Raw genomic sequence first — 20,325 nt, forward strand, 5'->3', positions numbered from 1 at the left:
CTTGAAAGCAACACGCGCGACAGAGAGAAAAGCCGACACAAAACAAAAAAAAAACATCCCGCGGACGGAACACCGCCCCTATTTGCAGCCCCCACTTTCCCCCCCGGTTCCTAGCTTCCACTAGCTGATGTAGGTGTCCCCAAAAATGGCCATCAGTAAGAAAGCAGCACGTTTCTTTAACCGCACAAGTCTCGCGGATAAGGTGAATCTAGTGCCGGAAACTAAACTGCGTAAGCGTGATCAAAATGGGGGGAAAAATATCCAGAACACGTACGCCGAATTTATGCATGAGCTAGGGATTATCTGATTACCGGACCGAGCTCTTGCGCGCGAATAGTGGTTGGTAGCAACTTCTGCCACAACTTCTTTTAATAACTTCATCGATTTTAGCGTGCGCCGCGTACACGTGTCTCCGGTAGACAGATCGTGGAAAATCGGGGCAAAACAAGAGGGGTGCAAAATGGTGGCCAAAAAAAGCAAACCTCGAAGACGAATGTGGAAAACCAACAACTACACGAAACGAAACGGAGATCTATTCTACCCAAAGACAGCACGACGACGGGTTATCTTTGGCAAAAGGCAGCTTAGAGTTGGAGAATTTGACAAAATGGACGGCAGAAAACGAAAACGAAAACATTCAAATACACGCACAGACACACACACACACACATACACTCACCTGTAAAAAGGGAAAACTATCGCGGTCACGGCTTGCATATTGATCGACCATCGATCAAAGAGACACTCAGACACACACCCAAAAACATCACAGAGAAAAAAAGGGGAGGTGTTCGATGATGTCGCTCGTGCTGTGTTACTTGAAGTGGAAACAAATTGTCAACACCCGCAACCCGCTTGTACAATGTATATTTCACTGTAACATCACACCTTCGCTTCCATTCCCAGAGCAGTCGGCGGAATTCTGGAATATCGTTTGAACTCGGCAAATTAGCCGGCCGTAGCATGTGTTTTCTGCACGGAACAGCCCTGGAAACAGTACGGGATATGGGAAATTTCGGATAATGTGTTACCAGCTATGCGTCGGCATGTGGGATGCCTGTACCCGCCAGAAGGAAGAAAGAGGTGGTTAATCTTTTAAAGCGAAACAAAACTGGAAACAACAAAAAACCCTTCAAACCAATGAAAATTTGTATTATTAGGGTTAAGGAGGGAGGAATGGGACAGGATCGGATCAATTAACCTTTAGCGATAGCGGTAGTCCAAAAGGACCCTCCGGTCATCCTGAACTCCATCACCTGCCCTCCCATCATTTTCGGTTTACGGTGATACGGTCGAAAAGAGATCCGAGAGAGAGGAAAAAGGTGGCCCACGGTGTTGCTGCCACGGTGTTGCTTTAAGCTGTATCGTTGCGTAGCAAAAGCGGAAAAGGGTGGAATTTTCTGTAGCAGATTTAAAAACGAAAACTAAAAAACAAATGCCCAAAATTCGTTACAAATACTAGAGAGCAAAAGGCCCAAGTGATACATAAAATGGTACTTCGTAGAAGTGTGACAACCAAAAAAACCCGTCTGCGTTGGCCGTGGGACGGTGGCAAAACGGTTTCGAGCAAAACTTATCGCACCATCATCGTATGACAGGACAATATGCGTGCAAGCGATGTGTGAACGCAGAATGTTGGGTCCGGTGGAAAACCCAAGCCGGGGGCCGAGCGAGCGAGCGAGCGGTGGAAGAAAACGGTCGAATGAATTTGTGAATATTTCACGTCTGTACAGAAGAGCTGCAACCCAAAGGTGGATCGATCCCCTTTCGGAATGATGGTGAAGATGAAGGAAAAGCTAGCCTAATACAAAATTTCTGAAATATGTCATCCCTATTTGGCTAACGGAAAATTTAGCCCGTTGCCATCCGTGCCAACTAGCAACTCACGAAGAGGGAGTAATATTTCCATCTGAAGGTAACGCTGTTAAGCTAATCACCTTTATGCTGGCTTAACGTCCTATCCGGGAGCCGGAAAGTAGGGAAATTATTATTTGAACGCTAGGAACAAAAATCTATTTTTACCACCTAAAACAACCGCAACGGTTGAATTTCATAAAAATTGCACAATTTTGATTCCAAATTTCAAGGCGATAAAAATTGGGAGAAAAAACGAAAATGCGTTAAGCGACACCCTACACGGAGACTGTAAAATAATCACCCTTTTTTTGGATTGACGCATTGGGTTTTAAACTACTATTTACTACCTTACTACCTTACTATCTAAACTAACTTAAGGCTAAGTGAAACCGAACCGGCGCCAGCGTAGCATTTGTTGACAGTTTGTAAAAGAAACGCACCTTCCCCCGCAGAACGTTATCCTTATATCATACCTATCTCACCATACCATCTTGTCTGCCAAATTGGAGTTTGTATTATAGCATTTAAACTAAAACAAAACTTACGGTACAATGTCGTACCGGGATATGCGTTTTCGTATCTTGTAAGAAGCGTTTTTTTTTTGTTTTGTTTACGAACCAACTATTAGATTAAGTGATACTGCTTCTGTACATTATTTTGTTGCATCAACGGTGGACGATACGATCGGTACATACGCCAAACGGCATACGGTTTGCTTGTGGGCGCAAGGGAAAGAAAAACACATTTTTTTTTACTATTTTTACGCAATCACACTTAGCTTCAACTTTTACGCCTGCGTGTATACTATTTGCAGCAGCAACAGTGCTGCTCCTTACTTGAGGCCAAACAAAAATCCCATTGTAATGTAAGCATTTCGAAGAGAGTAAAACATATAAAAACGAACCCACTTTACTACAACGGTTGTTAGTCACGATTAGTTCGATGTTTGGTGAGTGAGAGGGTGGGAGGGAGAAGGGTTGGTTCCCCTAAAAAGCCCACACATTTAAGCATACTTTAATACTACACGATGTGTTAAAATGATAGTTTAGGCTTGTTTCTTCCTTACAAATCCACCGTACACTGTGCTGCACACACTGGATCTGGAAGCAGCCTGGGGACTGGGTGTTACACCCAAATATTGTTCCTTTTGTTTCCCAGTTGTTTGTTTACGAATCTTATGCCAACCAAGGCGTGCATCGGGTTTGGGTCAGATTTTACAGAAACTAGACACGTTGAATGAATCACACAGTTGGTTACAGTTAAGTTTGTACACGGTTTAGGATGGCGCTCCTTTTTGTACATAAGGATAATGATCGCACTCACACACGGTGGTGGTGTGTGTGTGTAGTGGTGGGAAATTGGAAAATACACACTACGCCACATATTCTAAATAGTTAGCCGATAGTGAAACGAAACGAGACGACTAATGCGATCCCAATTTGCAAGGGTGGAATGGTGGACAAAATTATTCCCGTCAAGATTCTAGTTGCGTAAGGGGTTATTCGTAGCGTGTAAGAGAGTGATCGATTCCTAAATTTCCTACTACACATTGAAGCACGATATGAATATCAACTGCACATCATCGTATCGCTCCGTTTACTGAGCTAGGTAACGCTTTAATTATTTTGCTCACAATATAAGTTAAACGTTTTTAAATTATTCTTCGTATTATGCGCTTTCAAGGTTTTTGAACACTCTAATGGAACGGTTCGCTATCAACGCTTGATTCTTCTCGCACACCTATGTGGGTATGATGTTTTACACAACAAAGCTATTGAGCTCATCATGTTCATTATTAGGACATTTTGAACATAAACCAACAAAAAAAAAACACCCCCAACAGAAGCATACAAAACGATCGCACACAAACTCTACCTATTAGTGAACGTAAGAGAAATTCCAATAAACGGGACCAACGGTGTGTTCGGAAGTAATGCGTACAACACCCAAACCAGCATCGAAAGCCACTTACACATAACCCCACCCCACATCCATAGATTCAGATTCAGCAAAATTAAACAGTCCACCAGAACAAAAAAAATCAGTAAAAGCAACGCCATTCACACAGAACCACCTCTGCAGCAGAACCATGCACACGTACGTATAAACCCCTGTAATTGATGGCTTCAGTTTTTCATCAAAATTAGCTTAAACATCCCGTTAAATAGTCACAATTTTTGCACACAATTTATTATCCAAAAAAAAAAGGTTTTAAAATGGTTTTTAAACAATTCCATCACGTTTGCTCGTGTAACGCGTTACGCGTTAGTTTGGTTTGTGTCCAGCCTAAATGACGGTTTCGTTTGGCTGCGTACTGGATGCGTGGTTGCCATTATTGGCTGCGTCCGGAGCGGAGCGTTATTTGGTTTCGATTGAACCGTTTTTTGGGCTTCTTTTGGAGAACGATTGATTGATGCAACAGGGCAACGGGGAAGATACAGCAGTACTGCCATTTTTTAGATAAACTAACCGATGGAAAACAAATGCCAAGATGCAACTTGCAACTGTAGGTAAATTGTGGGTGTTTATAATAAAATCTCACAACCGAAAAGTTTAGGCTGCAGTCTTTGATCGAAAAATTAAACTAAAAAACCCAACATGTGTGTGATCATCACTAGCCATCAGTTTGCCAACAGTGTGCGTAGTGATACGTTCTACCTTTAGGGGATCGCAAATGTAAACGAAAAATTTAAAGCCCATTTCCCAAAAAAAAAAAACCGACTCCACATTCGGTCTTAGAAAGTAACAGCAATTTTGAAAGCAAACCTAAACAAAGAGAAAGGGAACGAAGAACAAACGTTTCTTACCCCAAATGTTGTTGAAGCAGAACCGGCACAACACACACGATTGCACATACCAAAGCTCACAGCCGCATACACACACAGGCACATTCGAAGCAAACCCCCGGCAGACCCAATTAATAGAATATTAAATGCAATGATGTGAACCAAACCATGCCCGTAAGCCATAAAGAACGAAAGGGAAAATGAGCCGCGGAAAGGAATCCGATTGCAAGATTACAAACGATCTTTTACACACACAAAAAAAACAAACACAAACACACACAAATGAAGAGGTACTAAAGCGTTTACTAGTATTTAAATAATAAAGCTAATTGCGGTAACGAAACGATAGCCAAACGGTTGGCCAAATTTCGCCAAGTGATTGATAAAAAACTAAGTATAGAGAGCGAGAAAGAGCGCGAAAGAGAAATTAAAGTGAAGTAAAAGTTGTAATGTTATAGTCTTAAAGCTGCTAGTGAAATGTAAAGTAAACAAATTAAGCAACCAAAAGAAAAAAAGGTTAAAATCACTCATATACATAGGTGGCACGGGTGTGTCTGGGTGTACAGTGAGCAACGTTAGCAATTGGAGGGACAAAATTATCATGATACATTATATAGGCAGAGGGAAAATTTTATAACCGACAACGCTACTACTACTCCTCCTAGCTTTTTTTGTTTTTTTGGACAAACACGTTCGCTCCCTTTATCGAAAGGCGATCCGATCCCGATCCCCGGTGTACGGGAGAAATATTGTGAAGCCTAAAAATATACGGGAACCAGTTTGGCGAGCGCGTGCGCCAGCGAAGCAGGCAACACATTGTCGGTCCGATTGTCCCCTAACAGGGGGAGGGGGGATGGAGGCTAAGCACAAGATCGTGTTCCACTGAACTAGTTTTATTTAATCGATGTAGCGATAAAGTGATGGAGAGAGTGCGAAAAACAAGCAAAACTGCCAAATTTTTAGATAAAACAAATATGATTACTTACGATAGGAAGGGAGCGGGAGCGTTACGTCGGAAAAGGATGTTACAAGAGCAAGGAACAGGAATTTTTATTTCGTTCATGTATAAAACCATTTTACTCAGCTCGCGTGAGGCCGTTGGATTTGTGGTAGAAATTGAGCGTATCATCACCGTTTCTCCGTTTGAATCCGCTTCGCCATTTCATCAGTTGACGAAACGAACCGTCGAACCGCTTTTTATCGTACGGGAAGCTTGCGTAGACGAGTGATGCTGGCCTTAACATTAACATCCAACGCCCCATGTGGGGGGATGAACTTGCTCTCAATCTTCAAATTTATGGGCTCGCCGTGGGAGCATATTGGAGAAAAAAGGTGTTGTTTTAGCTTGCTTTCTTGTTTGGTTCTACCGTTCAAACGCTCCAGTGTGCTGCATAAATTGATTTATGTCTATTTCACGAACTTCACATCACGACCTTTCTGCATGCACACCTTCCCCCTGGCACCGAACATACAAAAATCAAAAGGTCTTCTGTCACACTGCCCGGCCAGTGTGCACAAACCTCGAAGGAGAAGCAAAAGCATATCGAAAATGCGAACCCGCTACTTAATCCTATCGATCAAGGTTTTACGGGTTGGCCAAATTATAATGCTAAGGCAGCGAACAGTAGGCCACATCCGTTAGCAATCGCTTCAGAAGGTGCTAATTTTCCTGCTGTTAGGAAGCGCTACCCAGCCAGCTTCCAGTGCCTGAGACAAATGGCTTCATTAGCACCGTTCCTAGTCGTCAGCGGAAAGGCTCACTGCCACTCCCTTGCCACTAGCCGAAAAGGGATTGCTTTTTAAAAGGCATTAAGATTGACATTTAAGGTCAAAGGGAAGCTTTTCGTACGGTTTTCCGAATATTTTCCATCTACATATGACGAAAAATCTCTTTTGCGTTTTTTCGGGTTTAAAATCATTTTAATAACGCATTCACTTTAACAAAAAAAAAAACAAGCATCCAAACGAACGTGTTCAAATGTGTACAGAAGCAGAGAAAGGAATGATAGACCGCAGCGAGCGAGCGAGCGAGCGAGAGCGCCTCTCTCGACCATGTAAATAGATACGTTTTTAAGATGAACAAGCGGACAACAATGCTCCTAGATAACACGAGGGAAGGAACGGGAAAACAAAAGAAAAACAAGCATCCTTACTTATTAAAATAGCAAACGTATGACACGTATCCGTAATTCCAAGTAAAAGCAGAAAAAGAAGTTTAAAAACACAGCCAAAAACGAGTGACCCGTGTGCAAGAAGCCGAAAGTGAAGACAAAAATTTGGAAGAAAAAAGTGTGTTTTTTTGTGCACCGTTAAACTGCGAAAGATGTGAATATAGACAAATGAAAATAGGAGAAAGTTATCCGAGAAGCACAAACCGAACAAGAAAAAAAACCCTTCTCACTCTCACTTTCAACTAGATAAATACAAAAAATCGAACAAAAACGTGAACAACAACAAGAAAAAAAGCTGCAGGTGCGATACAAGGCATTCAAACTTTATAAAACTAAATGCAAAGTGATCAAAGTTGCCAACAAAAACACAGAAACACATAAAAGAAACACATTTGCACCAGAAAAAAATTGAAGTTAAAAAAGAAAACGTCAAGAAAACAAACACACACAAAATCGTACATAATAGAATAGAGATCGTGCATACAGAAAGAAAGATGGCAGTTTATAATAATCCTCCCTAGCGCGGGATGCAAAATCCAAAACGAAACAATGTTACAGAAGTTAGCACAAAAAACGAAGCGTGTCAGTGAAAGACACGTTGTGGTGCAAAAAAAAAATGCTAATAAAAAAACATGGAGTAAAGATTAAAAGAAAAAAAAATACAACAGCAACAAAAAAACAACGCACAAACACCCGAAGCACAGACACTTCTTGAAGCAAAAAGGAAGCAAAAGGAAAGAAAAAACGAAACAGAAGAACAACAAACAAAAAACAAAACGAAGAAACCACTGTGGAGAAACCACGAGAAAAAGGAGAGAAGCATTTGTTGAATTATAATATTTTCAAATTTATTGTAATTTCTATGAAATATATGAAACATGCAAAAACATGAGCAGAAATGCGATCGAGAAAAATCAGCCAAAAAATTCCATACGAAAAACTGGCTTTTTCTTTTGCCTTTTTTTTTTTTACGGTACTGCTTGTTCGTATTTTTCGTTGCAATCGGTGATGGATGGTGAGTTCTTCAGGCGATTACTATTTGCTCCCTTTGCGTTAGTCTGTTCCTCCTAGCTGTGCGTTGAATGCAAATGTTGGGTAAAGGAAAAAGAAAACAATTCTCCACACAGCACACAGCAAGAAAGAGCTTAAATAACGCATCGCTGGTACGCTTTTTGTTTTTCAATTCAATTCAAGTTTATGTCAGTCCATAAATCTTGTTCTGCGTTCCATTACTGGAAGCGGTTGATGAATAAAGTTAAGCGAGCAAAAATAAAACACCCAAATAGTTCAAATCTAGCGAAGCCGAAAGGAGCCTGTCTTATTTGTCTTAGCTACTGTCGGAAGCTACTCACCCGTCGGGAGGGATGGATTAGCGGTGAACTGTCAAGAATGTAAACACCACCCTTCAACAGCCGTTCGCGTCCGTCCTATTGCTATGCTTCATTAAAAAAAGCTTCCCACGAGCTTCCTCGTAGTGAGCATGGGAGGTGGCGCAAGCAATCACCGTACGGTCGCGGCTTCCTTTTTGTGTGTTTCATTTATACGTTCCGCCTTTCCACCCAGTGTATAACGAGTACAATGTTGTCTCCAAGCACACACACACATACACATATGCCCTTCTTTGTGGTTGGTGTCATCAATATTTGATTGTGTTTACTCACCCAGCAAGCAACGAGGTGAACCGGCCGACAAACTTCAGTAGACTTCAATGCCGGGGAAGTTGGAAGTTTGTGTGCTTTGGATGTACTTTTCTTGAAAGAATTCCCAGTTTATTAATCACACAGCAGTTGTTCCGGCGTTATCCTTGAAATAAAAATAATGGCTTTTTCTTGAATCAGTCGCAGAATATCTCACTTATTTCTGATATTGACTCGAGGTTTTATTTAATTTATTTTTAAATTATTTTTTCGCTCCTTTATTTTTTGACGATTCCTCAGAACAACTGAGTCATATTCAAGAGGATTTTACACATTCTTTTGTAAGAAAAACTAATAAAATTCTTGCTAAAAGTTACTTCAAAGGTTCAACACAGTATAACGGTCTGTTTAATCATATTGAAAAATAAAAGAAATATGTGTATTGTAATAAGAAAATTGCTGCTTTCAAACATATTCAAAATGATCTGGGAATCGGTAAAAAACTGTGGTACAAAAATAAAAATTTCATGGAAAGCATCAGTCGCAAAAAGCACCGAGGACACCCTGCATTTTCTGCAGTAAAAAGAAACACAGCCATCACAATCCTACCGAAGAAGGGTTCGCTTTTAATTTACGCCCGTCCACTCAATCTACACCTTTCACACTATGTGACGAACATCGTGTCGCGTCCGATTAACATTGAAGGTATCAGGAATTGGAGCAGCAACAACACACACCGGGGGCCGCTCTGTTTTTTTGACGTAACGTTTGCGGTGCTTTCAAACCGTTCGAACGTGTAACCCTGGACTAAATTCTTTCGATTCCGTAAAAAAAAAAAACATACATAGCGGTTTAATTGTAAAAATGGTTCAGGAAAATGAGAGAACACACACACACACACACATCCAATGAAACAGTCAAGGCTAAAGCGGCTGACAGTCAAAGGAAGCAAAGTTTATGAGTGATTGGTACGATCGGATTCCGCACGATCGGTAGATCGGTACCAACTTGCAGCAAGTATGTCATTAAAATGAGTAGCGGTTTTTTTTGTTTGTTAAGGCAGCAATGAGAGCAAAACCTACCATTCTCGTAAGAGTGAGAAGAAATTCTAACCATCCAAGTGCCAGCCGCATGAATCACGACAGAAATGAAAGGCAAAATTGTGTGTGGAGTGTGTGGTGAATGCTAAGCTTTGTTGAAGCAATTTGTACAGAAGACTTCAGCAAAGCGTTCTTGCCTACATGACTCACAGTAGCAGTCTTATGGCTTCTCATCAAAATTCTCATCAACACCTTCATCGTGATTCCTCGGACACGCTTCACAGTCCAAATCGCACACAAACCGATCTGCATAACCGAGCTGCTGCAACCGATCGCCCTTACCGCAACTGGGTAGGGCAGGTAAATATTTCACTTTCGGGCCAACACCACCTTCACCAGCCGTTTGAAACCTTGGCTCGATCGTGGCCCACACTTGGGTAACTGGCAGTAAAAAAAAAAAAAAACGCACACACATTAAACCACGATCATCGAACCGGTCCGACGGTCGGGACTGTGCTGGGCTCGTGGCCAACAACACAAAATCCAACCCCTCCGTAACGCTCTCCCGCTCGGTTGTCAACAACAATTCGGTGGGTTCGTTGTCCTTCCCTTGTTGCGCGGTTGCGGCGAGAAGACTGAAACGATGACGTTTCGGTTGCTGATGCTGTTTGGTAATCGCGAAAACACACACGTACGGGAACCCCAATCTTACACCACCCCACATTGGGCTTTTGTCGTGCGCCATTTCCCAAAGGGAGGTCTCGTGCATATCGTTTCATAAGGGGGATGAGGAGGGAGCATGTGGTGGAGGAAGAGCAGCAGCAACTTGGGAAGCATCGGGGTCCAATTCCGAAAGGCCGTCGTTGAAAAACAGTCAATCGTGTTCGGTGATCATAGGCGCGCTGAGGCGCTGTTGTGCACCCACTGGTCTTGTACGGTCTTGCTTTGGGCTCTTTGTCGGATGGGGAGCAGGGTGATTGAGAGGGGTAAAAGGGACAAAATACCACTCCACTCCTCTCCTTCCCACGAAACCACACAGACAGACAGGTCTTGGTAGGGTAATGAAATCCACACCTCCTTCTCTTTCGCTTTTAAAAGCTGATTTTGATAACCCGAATGCTGAACGGTGGCTGTACGGTGAATGGTCCGTTGAAGTAAAGGTCCTGAATGAATAAAATACATTTAGAGAAAATAGTTTCACTTTGAAACGCAATAAATGTTCGCTAGAAACATTTGAAAATGTTAAAACTTTAGAGAAGGCGATTTTATTTTGAGAGATTTGCTAAGAAAAAAAAGTTTTCAAAAAGCACTCGTGTTTTACAAGGTAAAAGTGAACTAAACTAAACTCTTCGATCGCAAAAAAAAAATAAATTTCCATTTACGATATCAGTTTATCCTTTGAAGCTCATTCCGAAATAATCATAATTTCTCATCTTAAGCCACGCGCATTGCTTAATCGGCCATTAGGTAAACAGGTTTCCCCTAAACGCCCTAAAATAGTCGCCAAACGATTACTGATCCCACTAAACTACGGATTTATTCTAATCACAAACGAAAAGGAATGCGATTCCGTACATGTTTACCCCAAAGCAGTATGATAATGAAGTTCTTAGCTTTGGCTGCTCGTGGCATAGAAACTGGTTCCTTCTGAAACTCGTCTCGTCTTCTACGCTCATCCTAGATAAAAACTTCCTCCATTCCTATCGTAATAGCCACGGTCTATTAACGCTATCGTGCCTTCCCGGGGAGCAGCTCCGGGAAGAAAAAAAAGCAGATATTTTTACTCGCACGATCGCTAACGATCACGGTCAACCATTGGTGGTTGATTAGCATTTCTTCACGGTCACTTCGAGATCCTCGTGCGGGCGTCCTCGCGCCTAAGAACACCTAACAAAAACGGTTAGCACTATGTGTGTCACGATCATCAGGATACGGCGTGTGCGATCCCGTGTTGGAGTTTTCGCGTTAATTGGATTTCCTTTCCATTTTGCGCTCAGCCACGCGTAACCCATAACGACCCAGTTCCGTGAGGGATTGAGGATGGAAGCGAGAGTGAGCACAGTTCACTATATGCAAAAACACATTTACCGTTCCGGGGAAAGGAAGAGTGCCGATTTAGGTGAATATGTTGTTTGATTTTTTTTTCCTTCTCTTCTATCACTAGTGGGACATTAGTTTGTTGCAAGTCCACTGGGAGGAACAAAAAACGAAACGGCCTAGAATGTTAACGATAAATATGATAATTTCGCGAACCGGTAGCACATGGGCCCCTGCTTGGAAACTGCCAAGGAAGGAGCGGGCATTGGCATAAGCATATACATACAAGCGCACCAGCACCCAGTTGTGTTGGGTGGGTCGTGGGGGGATTCAACCTTATGTGGTTCGTTGTATGGATGCAGGCTTCACACTATGGGACGGGTCGGGGACCAATTGTTGGGAATCATATATTTTGCTTCATGCTTTGCTTTCAACTTTGGAATGAAGACTTCTTCTGAAGAAGACTGCAGGATAGTCAGTCATGTGTACGAGGAGATGATGCCGGATTCGACATGATTCGATTGCCGGACATGGTTCGATACTAGAATATGCTGTTTTTATACACGCACTCTAATGGAATAAATTATTACACATTACCATTGCAAAAAACACTCAGAGACATTGACTGCAGATATACAGGGTTTTCACTGGTTTTATTGACACATTCAGCGTGTTCGAGCATACTATTGACACGTTCGGCGCACTATTAACGTCTTCGGATGATTGTATTGATTTGATCGGCAGTGCTATTGACAACCCTTGGTTGACACATTTTTCTCATGCTGTCAATGTATATATTTTTTTAACCGGGATGTTTACTGCCACACTGCCAAAACAAAAGTGTCATCGATTAGAGCGCCGGTAAATTGTCATTTTGCAAGTGGCAACTCGTTACTGAATCCCAGGAACAGCAGAAGAAAAATGTGCCAACCAAGAGTTGTCAATAGCGATGCCGATCAAATCAATACAATCATCCGAAGACGTCAATAGTGCGCCGAACGAGACAATAGTATGCTCGAACGATTCTATAACGCGCTGCATGTGTCAATAATACCGGTGGAAAACCCTGTAAAGCAGCTAGAGCGATCGAAAAATGTGTCTCCCATAAATAGTGAGAGCATTAGTAGAGAAGATTCAGCCTCAAGGGACATCTTGGGCATCGGCATCGGGGAGAAGTCGGGTTCTTGCAGTTGATTACAGGACAAGACTACTTCTTGGGTCACCTTGAGCAGATGAGACTTACTCAGGAGGCACCAGACCTCGATGAGACGCAAGAGGGCATGGGATATTCGAGTGTTGAAGTGACTTATCCCGAAGGTCAGTTGAAACAATCAGTACAAAGACGATCTGCAGCATTGACACATACGGCTGTGTCAGCCTCATTATCTCTTCGGTGACTATCAATGATAGGGAAAACACCTGACAACTCGAAAGTTGGCCCGTGGCAAAAATCGCCTATACCACTTATTTCAAATGTCTTATGCTCGTTGTCAATCGGGAAACGGTTGGCATAAAGCTTGAGGAGGTTTTCATCGGTAATGATTCGGCAGTACCCAATAAATGGTCCCATAGGTATCCTTGAAGCTTGCAGATTGATTAGCACAAAACAGAAAAAAACGATTTACATCATACCAATATTATTTATTTGAATTTTCATTGTTTATATTACTTTATTTAATTTCTTCAAGTGACAAAAATGAAGTTCAAATCCACGAAAGCACATCCATTCCATCGGTTGACATAATTCTTTATTGGGGAGCGTGTGGACCTTCCTTTACAAACAGTTTAACAGTTTAAAATCTTATTTTCAAATACTAACCATTTGACCGATCCTTTCCAATAGTTCGTTCCGCCACAGCCACACATTCACATCGTTTCTTGATCGTCGTCGTCGTCGTCGTCGTCGTCGTCGGCGTGTCTCTCGGTCGGTCTCGCGCATCGCACAGAAAACTCCCACCCCGCCCCCCCGTACTAGTAGTGATTTCGATATTGCGTGCAACCCTCCCGACTCTAGTGTCCCGCTCGCACACTCGGTCAGCCCTCTTTTTGGCGCCCGATGGTGGTGAAATGAAGCCTGCGCCTTGCCACTGAGAAGCCGCCTTTCATTCTGTGATCAATCGCATCCGCGTTCGGTTGTAGATTTTCTTGCCCGCCGTACCAATCGTACCGTGAACCGGGTGTACGTGTGTACGTGTGTGGGTGCGTTTGTGTGTGCAAAAAAAAAAAGGGTGAGTTCTTGTGAAACGTGATCACCGTTCGCAAACGGAGATTTCTCTCACCCTACACCGAAAGGGTCTAACCGTAGTCTGGTTGTGGTAAGGAGTGGCCACTCGTAGAAAGAGAGAGGGGGAAAGGTCGTGCCGAATACCGAAAACCTCCCTAGTTTGAATGGTTTAAGTCGCTTATCGTGCCGTGCCTGTTTGCGGTGGTGTGTGCCCTCGGTGTACTAAGCGATCGTGAATCGTCTGTGAGCGAGTGTCTGTGTTCTTTCTGAAAGGAAATTGCACACACGAAAGAAAAAAAAAGAAAAGAGAACGGTACCTAAAGGAAACGAGGAAGGTGCGCACACGCCTTCTAGTGTGTGACACGGTACCGCAGGGCGTGTAGTGAACTGGCAGGCCATTGGAAAAGGTGATTTCGCTGCAGAAGGAAGCACAGTAAAAGCGTCGAAATAAAGGTTCGTTGTGCAACAATCGAACGGGTCAAAGATCCTGCGAGGGTGGCAAGAGTGTGTTTCTGTGTTTGTGTGTATGTGAGCTTGTAAAACAATAGTGGGGTGTTCTCTTTTCTTCTCTTCCCTTTCCTTCCCCTTTCTTCAGCAGTCCCTAGCGCCGAGCTTCCCTAGCGGTCCGGTTCGATATTTCCACGTAGCAAAAACATGAGGATAACTGGCAAGGTGTGTCTGGTGGTGCTGGTGTTGGCGGTATCGAGCGTGTTTGCCAGCCCACTGGAGGAGAGTGCACGGGCGGCACTGTTCCGCCGTACGCGCCTCGGTGGCCCCAAAGGTCAGTTGACTGCTTCAGCTTCTGCTTCACACCGCCAGCGACGGTATGCGCTTCTGCTTCTTGCCACTTTCAGCCCATTTCACAACCCATCACACCATCTCGATCACCCCGATCACCTCGAACATCATCATCAACATGCCCATGGTTTTCCCTCTTCCCATTCCTTCCCACCGTACTCCTTTCGTCGATCGAGACGACATTTCGATGCAAATCACATTTCCTCACACTTCGACCAATATCAGCACGATCATCATCATCATCTTCATCATCATCATCACAACAAAGTCGATATCGACATGCTCATCCGCACGCTTCACGCTCATAATCATACGCAGCGATTAAATAACCCATCCACCACGAACAACGCCATTCATCGCACTAGAAACAATAGGAACACACTGACCGTACCGGGCCGGGTTCGTGCCGGTATGGAAGAAAGTGTCAGTACCGGGGGTAACGGTGATAGTAATAAGGGTGGTGGTGGTGACGATCGACGCTTGCTTTTAGACGCAGAGATCACCCGGGTAGCGCAAACCCACGACGGGCAGCTACGTCTATACGCGCAGCGCAACAACTTCAGCTCGTTCAGCGATTACTTCCTAGCGCAGCTACGCGCACAAAATGCTGCCGTCGCATTTGCGTTCGACGATCCTCAGCGACCGTCGGTGGCGGACAAGCCGCTCGAGGAAGAGATCCCGTACTACGACGAGGTGGACGGTATCGGTGATGGTGACCGGCGTCGGGTCAGCAGCCCGGAAACGTTCGTACTAAATAGCGCTGATATTACTACCCCAGCTACTACTATTAGCACTACCACCACCACCACTGCACACAGCACTCTCACTAGCACGCTCACTACTAGCTCCACCACCACAAACACTAGCCAATTGCCCGCCAAAGTCTGGGGTGAAGGTACAGAGTCGCGGTTTGGGCCGGTGTTGGAGTTTGTCTTACAGCGTATTCAATCGATTTTTTCAGTCTACAAGCACGAAGATCAGAGCCGCCCAGGCATCCCGGTGGCGGACAATCTGGCCGACAAAGCCCCAGCGGAAGATCGCAAAGCACAGGGGAAGGAGCTAGCTGAAGAGGAAACGACTACTGCTGCCGCTGCCGCTGCTACATCCGCACCCGTACCAGCGAAGGGAGGACTTAATAGGTTGTTTGCTCGCAAAAAGTATAGTCCACTGCTGAGAGATGCTTCCAAGGGTGTGTCCACAACGGAAGCATCTTCCGGATCTTCGGTAACGATCACCACCACAGTAGCATCCACCGAGAGTGAGGATGGTGTGACCTCCTCTGGAACGACGCGTCGTACGAGACCGACGCGTCCTGGCAAGTTGCCTCGTTCGACCTCCCCGAAACCCACCGTGTCCGTGAAGCCCACCAAAATCTCGTCTCGATTTTCGAAGCCCACTGTTGAACCGACCGAAAGTACGGTGGCTAGCGCAACGTCCCGCACCACACGTGGTCGTCGTACGCGTCCCTCGAAACCGTCGAAGCTTTCCGGCACAACAACCACAACGACAACCACCGAGGAACCGACCACTACGACGACAACCACCACCACAACTACTACCCCTGCACCAACGACGACAACTACCACTACGACGACGTCGACAACCACCACCACTACTGTAGCTCCTAGTACATCTTCTAGCACATCTTCCCCAACAGTAGCCGCCTCCGCCGCCGCCGTCTCGTTAGCTGACGGAGCTGTGGAAACTGTCGCGGTGAAAGGATCCACCCAAACGGATGATGGGGAAAGCTTGCCCAGCTCGACCACTGCACCTAGCACGACAACCACCGCGGTGCCTGCTTCCTCTAGCACTGCAGCTGCACCAGCTGCGACGAAAGAGGTCACCGACGATGTCCCCGTTAAAAGTTCACCGAAGCCGGAACGGATTATCCCGGTAGTTGAGCGGCAGGATGATGAGCTGAACGAAAACGAAAGTCTGCTACAGTCGGCTGGTTACGATTCTTCGTCCGCCGAGGAGCAGTAGTGGGTGGTTTGTGTGATAAGGATGCGAGAGAGCGAGAATGTAACATTTTGTTTACTGTGTATTACCTGCATACTATCCGCTTGCTTCCGCTGGGTGCGTTTTTAAAAAAATTAATTGGCACCCCGGTTCCGGTGCCATTCGCGCACTTGCTTGGCAAGAGAGTAAGATATTCTTCGGCAGCATTCGTCCATTCTGTAAGCGAACGTTGGGCGAATGAAATAAAGATTAGGTAAATACTACCAATAACTATGTGGATGAGGTTGTCTTTTCTGAATGTTTTGCAAAGTTTTTCGTGAAAGAAATTAAGAGTGCGCTCTTGAGCAGAGGCACGGATCTTCCTATAAGCGGACTGAGCGGCCACTTGGGGCACAGAACGAATTGGTTGTTGTAAATATTGGCGGATGGATTAGGCCGATGGCTGCCTTGAAAGATCTCCTTCTCCTCCCTCAAGTATAGTACATTGAACGATGCCTCTTGTCAGCAACATGTCTTCTGGAGCATGAAGGGTACCGTCAAAGAATTCCTTCAATTCGCCTCTGCTCCTCGTTCACAGGAATTTGAATTACAAGGGTCTCTTATACGACCCCAAAGCCGTTTCCGCTAAGGTTTTCAGAAGGGCTAAATTCTCCTCTGCTCTTGAGAGAAGCTAAACACCGCCTCAAAGATTGTTTGTTGTAGAATTTAGTGCAGCAAGACTTTTAGCGCGATGGATATAGTATTTAGTAATTCAAGCATTATTTTATTTATTCCTTTCTTATGGTACTTTTCTATTCACCCTTCTCGTAGCATAAGCAAAGAAAAAGCTCTTAAAAAGCTAGCAAAGCTTATGGTGAAACATATAAAACATAAGCTTTCACTGTAAGCTCCGAAAGCTCCATCGAAAGCTCAACTGTTATGTGAGATGGGTATTTTGAGCATGGTTTTCATGGTTTTGGGTCGTTAAAAAGGTTTAATTTTTTTCTATTGTCGAAAATTTTAAAAACAAATTCTATTGATTGACCGTCTCGATTTATGATAACTAGGGACCGTATGGATTTATGATGACTTGACGTATGACTTGTGATGACTAAATTGTATAAACATAACATAAAGGCATAAAACCATATCGATTATAATTTTTTATTATTGGCTATTAGTATTCTCACTTCTGTAATTAAACTTTTTTTATATAAAAATAATAATTTTATTTATTTTTCATTTATAATTAATTATGACGGTCCAGTGCCGTATTGTTAACACCGCTTGTGTTGAGTAAATTTTATAATCATATTGATAAGGCATTTCCTCCTTATTCTTTGCCTTATCCCGGGCATACTCGGTTAATATAAAAATATATATTTCTTATTTTTTTTGAAAAATAATTCTTCATCGATCACTTCTGACTTTTATCTTGTCCAAGATAAAAGTCTTTTTATCTTTGACCAAGGTTGTCTTGGTCAGGTACGAAGGTTTGACATCCCTCACCTGATAATTTATATCACAAAGTCAATATTATTCAATAAAATTTCAATCCTCTCGTATGTGTTCGCTCGCAAGCTTTTCTCCCTCGCACACCCATAGTGCAGCAAACGCTGAGAGTCATCTTTCGCGCAGCGTTTGTGCCGAGGCTCAAACCGCTCAACCATCGAACCGTCGCACACAAAAACAGTTGAACAGCGCAAGCGTTCGGACGCACGGCACGAACCAGCGGACCACAATAACCTGACGTGAATACGACGGTGGTTCTATTGACGCATTGAACTGCTTTTTTTCTGTTTTCTCACGTAATTCCGGTACAGTACTAACAGTGCAAATCATAGTAGCTCAATCAAAGCTAATCAACCGGGCGCGGTCTAGTGCAGCAGCATCAAACAGGGTGTGGATTTGTGTTCGTGAGTGTATGTGTGTGTGGTTTTTTTTTTCGTCCACCCAGTGCAAAACCGTGTTTAGAAGCTATTTGTGCCCTTGTGTGTCCGCCGTGCTGTTGCTGCGAAGAATCCGTGCAGGTGAGTTGCTGTCGTAAGCGAGAGCCAGTGAGTGAGCGAAGCGAGTGAGCCAGTGTGAGAAGGGCGCTGGGTGGTAAAATTACGTTGGTGGTAAGGGCAGCGCAGTTTCAGTTTCCAGGAATGTGCGCGCATAAATCGCATGAATCACAGCAACCGTCGCTTCTCGGATACGCCTAAAGTGCATCCCTGTGTGTGTGTGTGTATGTGTGTGTAAGCATGGCCCTGTGTGACACAAGCAAAAGGGCGGAGGATAAAGATGGTGCACACCTTGAAGTGCGAGCGTGAGAGCGAGAGCTATTCGATATTGTGCAAGCGGAATGTATCCCCCATCCTGTTGGGAGAGAAGTTGCCGGTGGTGTAGCAAGTTGCTTTTTCCCTCCATTTTTTTCCGGAGTCCCTTCTTCCCGTAGCCTTAGCCAGCCAGCTCGCTCGCGGACCACGATCACAAGGGAAGCGTTTCTTTTTTATTTACTTACCCAACGGGTGGCCAGTTTGTAGTGCGGGTCCATTGTTCCGTATGAGATAGATCTTGATTTAAAACACCATTTGGCCACCAGCAGCAACAGCAGCAGCCGACCGCCGGCATCACTTCCGTTCCGAGAGCAAATGTCCAGCAGCAGCACTTCGAAACAATGCAATTTCTACGAGACAAGTGTGTGTGTGTGTGCGTGTGAAGTGTTGGAGGAATATTTTTGAAAACGAAATCCATTCCAAAAATAGCGGCAACTTATGGTAATCCACTTGAAGCTGCGAGAAGAAAAAAAATATTAAAAACGTGCAGTGAATAATAAAATGTGTCACAGTTCGTGTGTGTCTCTGTGGGTGTTGGCGGCCCAAGGAACAGCATCAGCCACACCGGGGAATCACTAAAGTGTGAAAGAGAGCACTCGAAAAGTGTTTCTTCGAACATGTACGTACGGCAGATCACAGTAGGCACTTGTCCGTGAAAAGCAACGATAGATTTCAATGTGTCGCCTAGCGACGAACCTCAACCCAAACGGTGTTTGCGCTGTGATGATTGTACGATCGTGTTGGTGTACTTTCCAGTGTCAGAGGTACCGTGCGCGTGTGCTCCAAGCGCGCCCATACGTGCCCTTGTATGTGTTTTTTTTAACGCCAACCTTCGACGAGATACGTTTCGAAAAGTCCGCTGCACCTTCTATTTGACCGTAGCGCATCGTCCTGCATCGTGTTGCCAGATTGGAAACTAACAGTGACACTTGTTCCGGTTGCGACAGGAAAATGGTGCTTTTGCTCATTTTTCTAGGTCGCGGCCAGCGATTTTGTAAACAGAACCACTTAACAACTGTCAACCGAGCCGTAAGTCGTACTGAGAGCGTTTACCGTGTTTATGTAATAATGCAAACAATTACGCAATGGTCACCCGTCCGGGAGCGTCCCGATCGTGGGGCATAGGCATCGAGAGGAACTGTGTTGTTTGGCTGAAGCAACAACAGGCAAGCGAGTGTTTTATTTGTTTTTCAGTTAACTTTTTCTCTTATATCTGGTTAAAGTACGTAATCGAATGGAACAGGTTTTGTCAGGAAAAAATACGTTTGCTTTAGCACAATGAAAAGTAAAAGTTGCATTATATTTAAATGTGTGCATTTAAAAATTGTTAAACTCAACGCCACATGTTTGTTGGCTAACGTGCCAGACCAAGTGAGATGAAACAGAAGCCTGTGTCCTTCTACCCTACACACCACGGTCTCAGACCTTTTCAATGACCAGCACAAGCTTTTCGTCGCTCTTGAGCGTCTCCCCTTTCCCCCATCAGTCGCCCCATATCGATCCCCTATTAAAAGAG

At 44.2% G+C, this 20,325-nt stretch overlaps 1 protein-coding gene across 1 annotated transcript; it reads left to right on the forward strand.

Moving 5' to 3' along the window:
* The first annotated feature begins 14,406 nt into the window (after positions 1-14,406).
* On the forward strand, positions 14,407-16,533 carry LOC126562451 (uncharacterized). The gene is made up of 2 exons (XM_050218963.1): positions 14,407-14,533; positions 15,512-16,533. Exons 1-2 carry the CDS (start codon positions 14,407-14,409, stop codon positions 16,531-16,533), a joined length of 1,149 nt encoding a protein of 382 aa, XP_050074920.1.
* Positions 16,534-20,325: the final 3,792 nt, after the last annotated feature.

Source organism: Anopheles maculipalpis, chromosome 3RL (genome assembly GCF_943734695.1).
Source record: "Anopheles maculipalpis chromosome 3RL, idAnoMacuDA_375_x, whole genome shotgun sequence".
Taxonomy (NCBI): domain Eukaryota; kingdom Metazoa; phylum Arthropoda; class Insecta; order Diptera; family Culicidae; genus Anopheles; species Anopheles maculipalpis.